The 15,000-nt window shown below is 37.5% G+C and overlaps 1 protein-coding gene across 2 annotated transcripts in view; it reads right to left on the reverse strand.

Annotated features, from left to right (window-relative positions):
* wwox (WW domain containing oxidoreductase) overlaps nucleotides 1–15,000 on the reverse strand; it is a 175,578-nt gene that overhangs the window by 122,279 nt on the left and 38,299 nt on the right. For both annotated transcript variants that reach the window (XM_043227631.1, XM_043227630.1), the window contains exon 6: nucleotides 9,161–9,249. In XM_043227631.1, coding sequence (XP_043083566.1) covers nucleotides 9,161–9,249 — 89 coding nt within the window. The remainder of the gene's footprint in view (nucleotides 1–9,160; nucleotides 9,250–15,000) is intronic.

Genomic DNA, 15,000 nt, shown 5'->3' on the forward strand with positions numbered 1-15,000 from the left:
GGTTGAAAAACAATGTCTGACTTTCATTGGTTAACATTTATAGAATTTTTATTTATTATTACTTTTGTCAGATAACAGTTATTTCTGTGACCATTGTGACTTTCTTTCATTGACCAAAGGGTACCAACAATTTTGTCCACGTCTGTATATACACATACATACATATATACATATATATATATATATATATATATATATATATATATATATATATATATATATATATATATATATATATATATATATATATATATATACATATACATATATATATACATATACATATATACATATATATACATATACATATATATATATACATATACATATATATATATACATATACATATACATATATACATATACATATATATATATATATATATATATATATATATACATATACATATATATATACATATACATATACATATATACATATACATATACATATACATATATATATACACATATACATATATATATACACATATACATATATATATACACATATACATATACATATATACATATACATATATATATATATATACATATATATATATACATATACATATATATATATACATATACATATATATATACATATATATATATATATATATATACATATATATATATACATATACATATATATATATATATACATATATATATATATATATACATATATATATATATATATATATATATATATATATATACATATACATATATATATATATACATATACATATATATATACACATATACATGTATATATACACATATACATATATATATACATATACATATATATATACACATATACATATATATATACACATATACATATATATATATATATATATATATATATATATATATATATATATATATATATATATATATATATATACATATATATACATATAATAATTTAATTTATTTTTTTTTTTATTGTGTTTAACATCTTTCTATGGCAAGACTGTTGAAATAGTATAACAGTCTAGTGTAAATCATCTAAATTAAAGCTGTGTGTACTTGTGGGCCGATCCAATAACAGGTTAAACCGCAAATGGAGCAAATGCAAAGAAAATCACTCAAATGCCTGATCAGATCAGGCAAACATCATCTCTCAATAAAGCACACCCGGGTGCTCCGCTCAGACGCCCAAAGGGCAGCAAGATGCCGCGGGACCCAGGAGAGCAGTTCAGCTCCCGCTGGAGAACACGACTCTCTGGAAACATCTGCAGAGGAAACAGATCTGCTCTCCACCGCTGACTGACAACCTCACAGTCATGGGCTCAGAGCCTGGCGCGCGCGCACACACACACACACAGATCTCTCTGGGACTTAATGAAGCGTGGAGTCAAAAAGAGGGAGTGATTGTACCTGCGAGAGAACACCATTAAACTTTATGACTTTCACGCTTGTGTTTGAAACCGTGTAATGGAAGAGGAACATGTCTGTGATCGCTGGTGAGCGGAAGATAACGCATCCCATGGGCTCCACGAGACTCTGACATCATCTCGAAAACCAGGAACACCCCACACTCCAGTCGCTCTTTAACATCACCGCCAACGTTTGCTTCAACAAACCAGATTACTGTGCTTTTCAGACTATAAGTGGACGCTTTTGCAGATAGATACATAGATAGATAGACCGGATAGATGACAAACAAGACAACCCAAACAAAACAAAACTAAAGCAAAACAAAACAATCCATAAAAAAAAAAAAATAAAAGTCTAACCAACAACACAAAAGAGAAACAAAACAATAGCAAACAAAAAAAAAACAAACACACCAAAAGAAATCAAACCAAAACCTATAAAACCAAAACATAACCATAATCAAAGCAAAAAACATAAAAAAAGATTATATTAACTGTACTTATGTTGGTTACAGTTTTTTTTTTCTAAAATGTTTATAAATTTTCTATGAAAAATTTATAATTATAAAAATATGTAAATTTATACAAGATTATTTTCAAAAGTTACAATTCTTTCAAATGTAAAAAAATTATTAATTATATAAATGTCATTGTATATTAACAAATTCATTTACTAATTGGTAAATGTAAGAAATAAAAATAATACTAATACTATTAAAAAAATATTCAAAATCAATAACGTGCATATTTGTAAGTAGTTAAAAAAAATAAAATAAAAAAATAAACTGAACTGGCGTCGCAATATCATAAAATGGTCTGATATCTCATAATTCTCCATAGTTCTCTTTTTTTTCTTGATTATAACACCAGGAAAGTTGCACCACCCTGACGCCAAAAATATCAATTAAAAACATACGTCCATTTAAGTCACCATATAAATTGAAATGTGTCAATAAATACGTATGTTAGCGACTCTTTGTTGTTGGATGAGTAAAAGCCAAGGGTCAATTACCAATAAACCACATAATAACCACCCAAAGAAAAAAAACCTAGCAACCGTTGCAGCTAAAAGTGGCCCCTGATGATGCAACGTTTCAAGATATCATACACTACAACGGTCTCCATTTGAAAGAAACGGAGATGATTTCTTAAACAACATCTCTCTCACCTAAAATTTAATTTCTCTGGTTGATAAGGAAACAGCTCTCGGTGGGGAGAAGCGTTGTTGTTTGCATGCTAATCCTGCTGTTGTGTCGTATGATTTAACAACTCGCAGCGTTCGCTCGGGGCCGCCCCCCGCCGGCCGTGTCTTCATAAGCAAAAAGCTAACAAATGGTTTTAATAGCTTAGCCCACATAATGTAAAAACTCCCTTTAAACTTATTAATGCGATCAGGGGGGTCTTCCGCAAATGTGCAATTTACGTGTCGGGGCGAGCGGGGGCGGTAACGACCGGACGGGGAAGAATAACGCTCCATACTTACTTTAAAGAACCCCCAGGGCACGACCTTTGACCTCAGAATAATCTCTGCCCATAAAAGAATGATTGCTTTTGTCTCCCTTCACTCCGACCGGCCATCATTAAGGGGCCGCGTTTATGGGCCGCCGAGAAAATGTGGGGCTAACAGAGAGATGCTTTAAAATAGACAGACTCACAAAAACAGACGGCAACTACAAGTACGCGGTCGTTACTAAAGCCGAGGAAAGACTTTATAGGCAACGAGATGTTAAAAATTAAACGATGCACACCTACGGACCGCTTTGCTACGAAGGTTATTTTGTTCCCTCACTACAAATGGTTTCTAATCAGTTAGATAAAAGCTTTGTTCCATATGGATCGGTCATCCATACTTCGGTATCGGGTGCAACTCTCACTGTAAACTAGTTACTTATTAGCATGCATATGTATATTTGTATTAAAAGAAAAAAAAAAACAGCACTGAGTTGAACTGACCTCGCCATATCATAAAAATGTCTGATATCTCAATTTCCTATTATTCTAATTTTGTCTCGATTGTGACATCAGGACAGTTGCACCACCCTGACACCAAAAATATCAACAGTTTAGTAGAGGTGTAACCATACGCGTATCGTGTATTGTACAGTTCATGGTCATTTTCTAAACCATAGTGATCATCCTTATTACTTTGGAGTGAGCGTAGCATCTGCGTGTCATTATTTAGTCGTTTGAAATGCACTTATCGAAGCAAGCGATGTAACAAGGGCATCCCAAACGACTAAATAATGACACGCACATGCATTACACTTTAGCATCTCACTTTTAACTATTTACTAATTAGTATGCATATTATTAACTGACTGGCAGTTTATTAGTACTTATAAAGCACATATTCTACATGACCATATTTCTTCTTCACTAAGCGTACCTAATACATAAACTTCACAAATACCTTGCTATTAATAGTTTATTCCGGAAAGTTTCCCATAATTCTCTTTTTACTTGACTATGACATCAAGAAAGTTGCACCACCTTGACGCCAAAAAATCCATTAAAAACATATGTCCATTCAAATCGCCCATAGAAATTTTAACAAATACAATTTTATAAGAAGTTACGAGAATAATTTGTGCGCGAATGATTACTTTATTCAAAAATGTATCTCCTCTGTGTCACCCTAGCACCATTTTGGCATGAACAGCATATTACACCGATACACCGTTTACGTTGTTTATGCAGCGATCTGAACACAAACAATGCATCTATGTACATACGTTGTTTACATATGTAATAAAAAAAAACGGCGCCATAGGGTGGCGTGGAGGAGACAAACTGTTGAATAAACTCGTTATTTTTGTTTCATTTGCGCACAAAAACTATTTTAGTAGCTTCGTAAAATTACGGTTCAACCCTGATATCACATGGATTATTTTAACAATCTCCTTGCTATATTTCTGAGCCCTGATCGTGTTAAGATGCTTGCCGTCTATGAGAGAGCTCTCAAAATTCATCAAAAAAAAATATTTTTGGATGAACTATCCGTTTAATCATAATATTAAATAATTAGATTACTGATGTCCATGTAAATTTACCCACAGACCAGGTTTACATGAACATTAACAGTCATTAACTATTTACTGTATTACAAAACATTAAGTGTGCATTTTATTTTTTTTTCAAATAAATACCCATTGTTAGCTTAATGCTTAAGTAAGCGTATGTTTTACCGTAGTGAGCTTCACTGAAATAAGTATGCAAACTTTTCTCCGGGACTGAAATAAAAAAACGGCGCATAACTAGTTTTGGTGAGAATATTCGCTGGCATATTTTTTCTAGCATATCTGTGTCACTTTATTGCATTGCTCTTGGTTTGAATACCTTGAGTCAGGAATTTGTCCACAAGCAATCAATACGCGGCGAACGCTCTGCGAAATTAAACATCATAGGCGATCAACTTCACTTCACAGCGTATGTCGTGTGACTGAGTTAATTAAACACTACAAAAACCTGATGAGAACAAAGGAATGATAAGTACATGGAAATATGTTTCCTGTGCCTACCTGAACATACTGAGGGGCGAAGAACAAAGAGAACGGGAGTGAGAGGAGAAAGAAAATAAATGAGGGAGCGGGCAAGGTAAGATGGGGGTTTACAAACGGCTACAAAAGAAAAGACAGGCTACAGAAAAGTGGCAAAAGCAGCTGTGATTGAATTAAGCTCCGATGGCAGTAATTGTTAATGTGTGTGTGTGTGTGTGTGTGTGCGCGCGCCTGCAGACATCTCGACGGAAACAGAAACAGGGAGGCGTGGCGTGGACTCACCAGCTGCCTGCTGCCATTCACACCTGAGCACCTCTCCATTCTGATGAGAATTAATCTACTCCACCTCCTCTGGGACTCACGCTCACACACACACAGCCTGGGAATAGCTAATGAAGAAATACAACCTTGGCAAGGGAGAGAGAGGAGATTCATTCATTCATTCACCCGCTCGAGTATGATCGCGAGGTGCGTGTGTGTGTGAAGGAGCACTGGATTGGAGAGGAGGTCACTCTTAAGGTCAAACGCCCGCTTCGAAAACACCTATCTGTAGCGGTTCGAATGAAGACGGAGACTTTAGACTTGTTTTAGCCAAATCAGCGAGGTTAAATGTCGTGACTGAGCTGAGAAGCTAAATGAGACTGAACAAAAAAAAAAAAAAAAAAAAAAAAAAGAAAGTAGGGATGCATAGAAATGAAAATTCTAAAAAAAAAAAAAAAAAAAAAAAAAAAAAAAAAAAACACCACAGTGCACCGCGTTGTATATTATCAGCTATATTTCGTATTCAGACAAAAAAAAACAAAAAAAAAACATGATTTCCAGCAGCTGAAAAAAAGCCAAGCAAATCTGAGCAAAAAACACTACAAACAAACAACTAAAGACAGCACCCATATTTTTTATAACAAATTAATAAATAAATAAAGCATAAATTTAACAAAACAGAACTCAAATCAAAACAATTTAAACAAAACAAAAAGTAAACACACAAGTAATGCTTAATAATAATAATAATAATAATAATAAACAATTCCAAGCAAATCATAAAAACTATTAAAAAAAAAAAACTTTCCAGAGGCAGAAAAATTACCTCTGAAAAACCAAAGGTACCAGGTAGCATCCCAAACCCTACACTAGCAAATATCGTAGGGACAGAAAGGGAAAAATATATAGTCCATATATAATTTTTTTCCAAATTTGGTTCAAAGAATGAAGAAGAAAGTCCTCTCACCATCTAGCCCAGCGTTTGAACCGATCCTCACACTAACTAATAGGTCAATGGGCCAAAAAAAATGCTTTAGGTCCCAAACTAATAGGTTAATCTCTCCTTTTTATTAAAGGCTAACAGCTTCCATTAAGAGCTGTCCGGCCCAGACGTGGCAGAGACATGGGTAAGATTTGCACAACCCTGAACTGTCGCTTTAACTAACAAGCCATGACAGACAGCGAAACCGAAATTTGTGAACTTGTGAATTGTGGGGACTTTCCATAGACTTCTATTCTTTTTATGCTGACCTATATTTTCTATCCCCTAACCCTAAACCTAACAAAAAAACCTGTTTGCATTCCTACGCTTTCAGATAAACACTATTTACTATATTTGAAGGGACATTTGGTCACAATGTAGTGTAAACAAGCACACACACACAAATACTGATTGTTTCCAAAAATTAATAAACACAGATCCAGCGTTGATCTGGATACACCATTAAGCAATTCTAATTTACGCACTCTATAGGGCTTTTCAAACAAAAAGTCACACAAACAAACACAAAAAGCAAAATAAAACACTACAAAAACAAACAAAACAAAGGAATGAAAACAAAACACAAAAAGCAAAACAAAAGCTAAATAGAACAAAAACAGCGCAAAACAAAAATGAAAACAAAACACAAAAATCTAAACAAAAACATAGCAAAATTAAACGCTACAAAAACAAAGAACAAAACAAAACACAAAAAGCAAAACAGAACAAAAATCAAAACAAAAAACAAAAGAGCAAAACATAACCAAAGAACGAAAACAAAACACAAAAAGCAAATCAAAAGAGTATAAAAAGCAGAATGCAAAAAAAAAAAAAAAAATCAAAACAAGAATAAATCAACAACGATAAAAAAAGCAAAGCAAAACTAAACAAGCAAAGCACAATAAAACTAAACAAAACAAGTAAATGCAAAACAAAACAAAAAAGCAAAATTGCCCTGTGACATTTTTTTTTAACTGATGCAAAAGTATTCAAACCCAAATTTTAAGACAGTACTGCAGTCATTTTTTTTTTTAATGTCTGTATGAGTATTGCATTGTTAGCTTCACAACATACAGCGAGCTCCAGCAGGATCAAAGAATTCAAGGCTCCCGTGCACTCCGCATCTGTCGCTTTTAAGGCTCCGTTTTCCCAAAGATAGCGCCTTCGAAAGCCACTGCAGGCGAGGCAGCTAACTAGGCTTTGGGAAAGATTTGCAAAACGCACATCTTTCTCAGGGTCACTTTGGGAAACGCTGCTCGGAGCCCCCTGCAACCGGGAGCCACGGTCGGCGCTTGTTACGGCATCCGAGCGTGTGGGAAAATAAGTGTTTAAGAGTCTGGAGGTGGGTGGAGGTTTTGGCTCTGGGACAAGGGCGGGGGTCACCTCCAGGGCTCTGGCTGCTGACCAAGCTGCTGCCGTTGCCCCGGGGCCGGCCAGGGGCCAGATGAGTCCTGCAGCTCCCCACCCCGAGGGCCCGGGGACACCGGGCGGCATCTCCGCGCACCCCACACGGCCCGGGACGTCACCTCTAATACTGCAACTCGCTAAATATGGATCGAGAGCCGATGGAGCCGTGAAGGTCGAAGCCGCGCTGCGTTAAAAGCGAGGGAGGAAGAGCGGCGAACGAGGAAAGCCCCGATTCTAAACACAAAAAAACTAAACGGTTTCATTCACAATCAAATAAGCGGTTTAAAATGATATTCGAATGCATAGATCCCAACTGGCTGCTTTTTTCCGTCCCGATAGCCGGAGCGTAAGACACCAGATCAGAGGGACAGGCTTCTCACGGCGCGGAGGAAACATTCCAGACACGTCTATATTAAATCATAATTATGCCTCATTAGCCTAATTACTGATCACTGCAGCTCGCCAACCAAAAACTAATGAATGTTTACAGACTAAAAAAAAAAAAGATAAAGCAGACGCGCTGAAACTGTTAAACTCTTAATATTAAATAACGTTTCGTAATGCGATGACGACAAATCGTGGGAAACACGCCGTATGATCGACGCTCTTCTCACGAGAAATTGAATTAGTCCAGAATTAATTCATTTACAGGCCAAGGAGAACGGACATGCGGAGCAAAATGAAAAAAATATATAGATACAGCACGGGACGGACACATATTTTCCTCCGATGCTCGTATCGCAAAAACAGATCGCTTGCTACATTTTAGCGTTAGGATAAACTTTAAAAATGTAAGTGCGTTTTATTATCGACTATTAACTTGTTCACTAAAAATGCATAATTATATTCACTTTAAAATATACATACATCTCGCTAAGTAAAATCGCTAAATAGCATTAATTCGTTTATAAGTTTTTGTTTAACGTGTATGTATAATAAATGACATCTATTTATTTATTTAACATGCATGACAGTGTGAAAAAAACTAATAAATAAAGGAACCGTTATTTGTTTATTACGCATGGTGTATTAAATGTATAAAGAAACATTTATTTATTTGTTATGCATGGTTGTGAAATAAACACCATTATCTATCTACATATATGTTGATAAATGGCATTTATTTATTTACGTATTCATTTATTTAACACGCATGACGGCGTGAAATGAACATCTATCTATCCGTTCATCTCGATCTCTCCACCTCCATCGCGCATTTAAACTGTTTTCAAAAGTCAGGTCCACTTTTATCCCAGCATGACGTGCGCTGCACCTTCCCGAAAGCCGGGAGCGCTCATTGATTAAACTCGGAGACTGTGAAGGACTTCCCAATCTGCGGCTTTGCGATTGATGGAATTACAGCGAAAGGTTCGGCTACTTATTTATTGACCACAGAGAAGGGATGAGGGGTCACGATGAAAGAGGGGAGGACCTCTTGGCCCCTTCTCTGATGCGATAGTTCGTTAATGGAGCCGGGGCCCGGGTGGCGGAGGGAGGGGTGGGGTCGGTCTCAGGACAGAGCGAGCAGAAAGCTTTCTTTTATGATGACCTAGCCAGCGCTCATCCAGGTGTGCAACGAAACCTTATATTACAAATCTGTTGTACGGTGCATCACTTACAGCTTCCTGGCTTTGAAGATCTCCGCAAACTCTCGGACGCTCCTCAAGGAAGCCAAATCCAGCGGCGCGGCTTCGACGCGGGCTTTGCTCTGGTGAAAGAGGGACGGAAAAAGAGAAAGCGTTAGATATCATACCGGCTGCATCCATCACTATCACGCTGCTAACAAACAGAAAGCCAAAGCCTAAGCGTCCCGCTCTAACTCACCGAACACTTCCCCACCCAAACCCTCCACTATATCTCACGGACGCCATGAAAAACAACTCCATCTCCCGTTCCCTAAATCAAGGGGTGCATTTCCAATAGGGAATGTTGCACATTCTATGGCGGGAGAGCATCTCAATATCCTCTTTATGGCATTTTTATGACCCTCCGCTCTGACTGTATCCGATCTCTCCTGCGAGCATCCTGTGCTTACACTAAGTAAACGGTAAGGCGGTGGCTCCCTTCTTTCATAATGTCCATAATGGCATATAGAACAGGCCCGAGGAGATAAATAATGTATGAGCGAAGCCAAATCCACAATAATGGTCTCTCTCAGTGCTGGCTTTTAGGTGCACCTTTGATCATACCAGAACACGATCGATATTAAGGAAGACACATAAATCACTCCACAAAGGAAGGATCAGAGTCTCGCTGGTCAGAGGTCAGCACAAGTTCTCCTGAGGTAAAGTCGGTGGGAAAGTCTGAGGTTTTAGTGTACAGGCACACACAACAAATAAATAAAATGACACTATATAAAAACACTATAGATACGCACTATATATAAACAGTATAGTTATACACACACACACACACAGATATATATACAAATATGTTCTGCATGGCCTATTGTGTTAATACATATGTTAAGATCACAAAATTAAAAAAAAAAAAAATTCTCTTTCTCCCTAAACGTTTTTGGACACGTCTACATCGTTAATAAACTAAATAGACCTGTTGTTCGCTAAAAAGCGCCTGTAACAATATTGCGGTAAACGGCTATAACTTGCTTGCTCGTTTTTACTTTATTTCGCCAACCAAAAAAAGTTTTGGGTCTCTTCGAAATGGCGGCGTTTCGTTCCTGAACGAATCAACCGTTTACATGATTCGGTTCATTCGCAATGACTCACTTGTTAACAGCGACTCGCTGCCACCTACTGGCGATTTTGATTTCATGTTTAAAGTATTCATTTTTAAAATAATTTCAAACGTTAGTATTCAACGTTTTGTTTAGCGTACCAAAACATTACGCATTTGTAACTACGAAGATTTGTTTTGTTGACACTGGTTTCATTCGCTTGGTAATGGCCTAAGTGGCTGATTGAACGTAACAATTCGACTCGAAAGCACGCTTTTAGAAAAAAATAGCTTTATTAAAAGTACGAAAAATCTGTTTAAACGTACAAGAAAAGATAAATTTCTTTTCACTGATATGAAATGACCGCATAGAATGAAGAATATCAAAACCTGAAGCCATCCGTGCGAGCCAGACATCAGCACAATAACGCACGCGGCAAAATATTGTCTAATTATTGTTATGAAAAGTTTTATCGTCGTTATTATTCTTCTTATTATCGCCGTTGTTGCCGTTAGAAACCATGCAAAGTCAAGCATTAATGCACAACAACAACAAAGCAACAGAACCGATCACTTATTTACCTTTTCACTAGTAAGTTAACGGCTAAATGCTGATCAAGAACATTTCGGCTCCGTTTCGTTGACTATTCTCTGCGTTTCGTTCTCGCCGCAAACAGCTGCGTGCTAACTTAGCAGGTTCCGCTAGTCCTGTACAGCATCTCTGATGAGGAATTTTTTGATGAATGACTGTATAAACTCTGCTAATATTACAGTGGGGTTAGGAGACGTGGGGCAATTTAATTATGCCATGTACAGCACACCACCAGGTTAACAGGAAAAGCACCCCATCAGCGTTTCTCCTATCAACAGCACGTCCACGAACCACTTACAATTGCTAATCAGCCTCTGCGCAATTAGTGCCGTAGACTATTCTAGATGGCTACTGTACTATAAAGACTTCAGAGCAATCATGTCTAGTCTTGTCATACGCCCTCGATTGCAAACTGCAAGATATACAATAACTGTTCAACATCACTTTTCATCAGATTATTACCGTCCAATGGGGCTTGACTAATACCCAGAGATGTTTGTTTCAGCGTTATCGCCGACAAAAATTAGGACACCTGGTTATTAAAGTCCGTCAATATAATATTAAAAAGGAAGTTGTGTTGACCCAACAAATTGTCCACAGCAGAATTACTGGCTTCCGTCTAATGACTCTAATACAAAACACGCATATGACGCACAAGCATAATATAAGGCAAAACACACTTTAATTAAGTGTATTAGATTTGCAATAAAGACAAAGTGATGCACATAATAATAGAAATAATGATAGACAGAATAAGAGAACAAATGATAGAATGGCAAATGAAACATAAGACAGAACGATAAATGATAGGCAGACAGACCGCTAGGCCAAAGAGACAGATAGATAAGATTGGAAAGGTTGATAAGCGAATGGACAGAATAAAAGAAAGACAGAGCAATCATTCGAATGATGGGAATAAAAGATGGAATGAACGATAGAAGGACAGAACAATAGAATGAACGATAGAATGATAGAATGTCATTCAGATAGAATAGAAAGATAAACTACAGAAACAGCAAGCAATAGATAGATATGTTATAATGCTTTCCTCTAATATTGTTTGTTTTTTTACAGTCACGCCAAATTTTAATTTGAAATTTCAACAAAACGATCAACAGAACGATAGGATAAAGTAGATAGAATGACAGAACAGCAGATAGTACGCCAGGAAGGTATTATTGTTTCTTCAAGGCTTTTGCAATATTGCATTTATTTTTACAGGGCGTGTCTATAAACCAATTTTGAATTTGAATTTGACAGACAGACAGAACAAGAGACAGACAGATAGAATGAGAGATGCATTTACGGACAGACGAAGACAGCTTGAATTACTTTTTTGAAGTCAAACACACGTGCCTTAAACATAGGAACTTGTACATTTCTATTATTTTAACTGTGAGGACAGTTAGCCTTTAAATGTTTAAAGGCAAAGACCACGACACGGAGACAGGCTAATTTGTCGGTAGTGCAACGTTGCTCCATCTAACAGGTCTTATTTCTCCAAATCAGGTTTAGCCTGTGGGCCTGCAGACCTTGACTGGGGCGCTGCGATTACGCGATAAGACTGAGACGTAGACACCACGAGTCTACTCCGAAACAGCCACAGGGCACACATGAACAACAGAAACCCATGTCAGCGCGAGCGGATAATTATTTCAGAAGGATCCGTCTGTGGATTACGGTCTCCGTTCAATGTGATTTATCTCCACGTTTCCCAAATGGCGTGTCACCACCCAAAAATAGGCCGCATGCTTCTGACGGGTTGCAAAAACAATGGGGTGTTACAAGAGGTTCACTTGCGGCGAGGGTAAACGTGGTATTATAAATATGACTGACAGAAGGCAAACAGCACACTGTGCACACCTGAGGACTGCTTTCTAGTGTACGCAACAGATGAGGAACGATGAGTGTCCGGTTAGACTGATTGCCGGGAGAATGATGGGCGGCAGTTGTGTGAGTTATTGCACGTCAGGCTCCACTAGCCGTGTTTGGCAGGTGTATGGCATGCGAAAACTGGAAAACAGGAAATAACAGCTGCTGGGAAACACGAGAGGACAGATGTGAAGACTGATGACTAAATGATTTGGACAGATATCAAACCAGAACCGGTAGGTTTGATGTGTGGTACTGTTGGTTAACAGACTGTACAAGTCTGACACAAGCCAGACTTTTGTTATCAGCGAAGTCTGGTCCACTTCATAGCTTGTTCTGGCGAAGATCAGACAATTTTGACGTACTGTATATGTACAGAGATAAATAAAAAATTGCATTTTGTTATTTCGTCAGTTTATTTTAAGGTCAAATTCTTGCCATTAACTATGACTTGTCTATAACTTTGCCCCAACTTTGCCTAATTACTTATTAACAGTAAGTTAGCTGTTAAGTAATGCACAGTTAAAATATCATCATGCAGAATATGTGCTTTATGTGCACTAATAAATAGCTGATATGCTAGTAAAATAAATAGTTACTAATAACAATTGATCCCTAAACTAAGGTCAGGTCTGAATCAAGATGGAAAACAGAAGAGGGTCGATTCTGAGTCTAACTGTGAACAGAAGAGGGTTGAGTCTGAATAAAGAGACAAAAAAGAAGGGTCAAGTCTGAATTAAGACGTGAACCAGAAGGTCGAATCTGAATCAAGACAACCGGAACAGCTTTCTATTCTTTATTTTTGAGGGAAGGATGGGAAAAAAAGAGGGCTAAGTCTGAATCAAGATGTAGAACAAAAGAGAGTTGAATCTGAATCAAGATGTAAACAGAAGAGGGTCGAGTCTGAATCAAGATGGAGAACAAAAGAGGGTCGAGTCTGAATCAAGATGATGGAACAAAAGAGTTGAATTTGAATCAAATCAAGATGTGAACAGAAGAGGGTCGAGTCTGAATCAAGATGGAGAACAAAAGAGGGTCGAGTCTGAATCAAGATGTGAACAGAAGAGGGTCGAGTCTGAATCAAGATGTGAACAGAAGAGGGTCGAGTCTGAATCAAGATGTAGAACAGAAGAGGGTCGAGTCTGAATCAAGATGTAGAACAAAAGAGGGTCGAGTCTGAATCAAGATAACCAGAACAGCTTTCTATTCTTTCCTTTGAGGTGAATGAAATTTACATGCCAAAATGACTAACAATATTTATAGTTATAATATTAGAATGCACAACCCATCTCACCTTTGTCTTTTGGAGCAATAGCATATTACAGTTGTAGCCTGACTAACACACACACACCAATTTCAGCAAAATTTACTTATTTAGGTTTAAGAAAAGGTTTAGACTGGAGTCATTTCAGTCGAACTCAAGGGTTTACATGACACTTTAAAAATACAAATAGCTTTAGACCAACTTAAATCTAAATTTGAAACTAATTAAAACAAACCAATTTGAACTAGAAGTTGTTGCTTATTTAAATAATGCAGAAACGCCCAAGAATTAAAAGAAAAGTTACTGCGATCAGAAATACCATACATCTTCCCTCAACTCACCTGCTCTCTTTCGCTCGCAAACAAATAAAGCATTAACAGCCCGCTGCTATCCATTAACAGATGCATCTGAAGATACTTACAGTACACTAATTGCAGTTAGAGTCCCTCGGGAGCAACCTGGGGGTTAAGTGCGCAGCAAAAGGGCACAACAAAAGGTTCTTACTAATTGTCCGGTTAGTAATTGTCCAGGTGGTCACCCCCACCTGACAGGGAGTCTGCAACATTTGCATAACCAGCCAAGAGTCTTAACCACTCTACTACAACCCTGTATGGTCGACTCTCCGCTCTGTGTAGAGCACAAGCAATCAACAGCGACGTCGCCCAGGGCCACACCCCGTCAAGGAAAAATTACCCAGCATCCCCAAACACCATTCATCAACCTCGGAACCGCGCTTGACGGGAACCTTGTCAAACTGCGCAGCCCACAGTCACCTTCCACTACGGCACAGTTTAATCACGACACATAAGTAAGCCCCCCCATAATTTGACGTGAACCAGCAATATTACATCAATAATGCCATAAAGTCAACGTGAAGTCGAATTTGACCCTCTTTACATTCTTATTACGACTTAATGTACTGGATTTACTGGTGTATGTTGCTCAAAATAACTTTGTAGACTTTCATTAAACTTTAATAACCTGATTTTCCAATCTGACGCCGTCAAACCATCTTATTTTTCGAAGGAATAGCTAAGTGTCGCTACAGAAGCATC

The sequence above is a fragment of the Puntigrus tetrazona genome, chromosome 25 (assembly GCF_018831695.1).
Source record: "Puntigrus tetrazona isolate hp1 chromosome 25, ASM1883169v1, whole genome shotgun sequence".
NCBI lineage: Eukaryota > Metazoa > Chordata > Actinopteri > Cypriniformes > Cyprinidae > Puntigrus > Puntigrus tetrazona.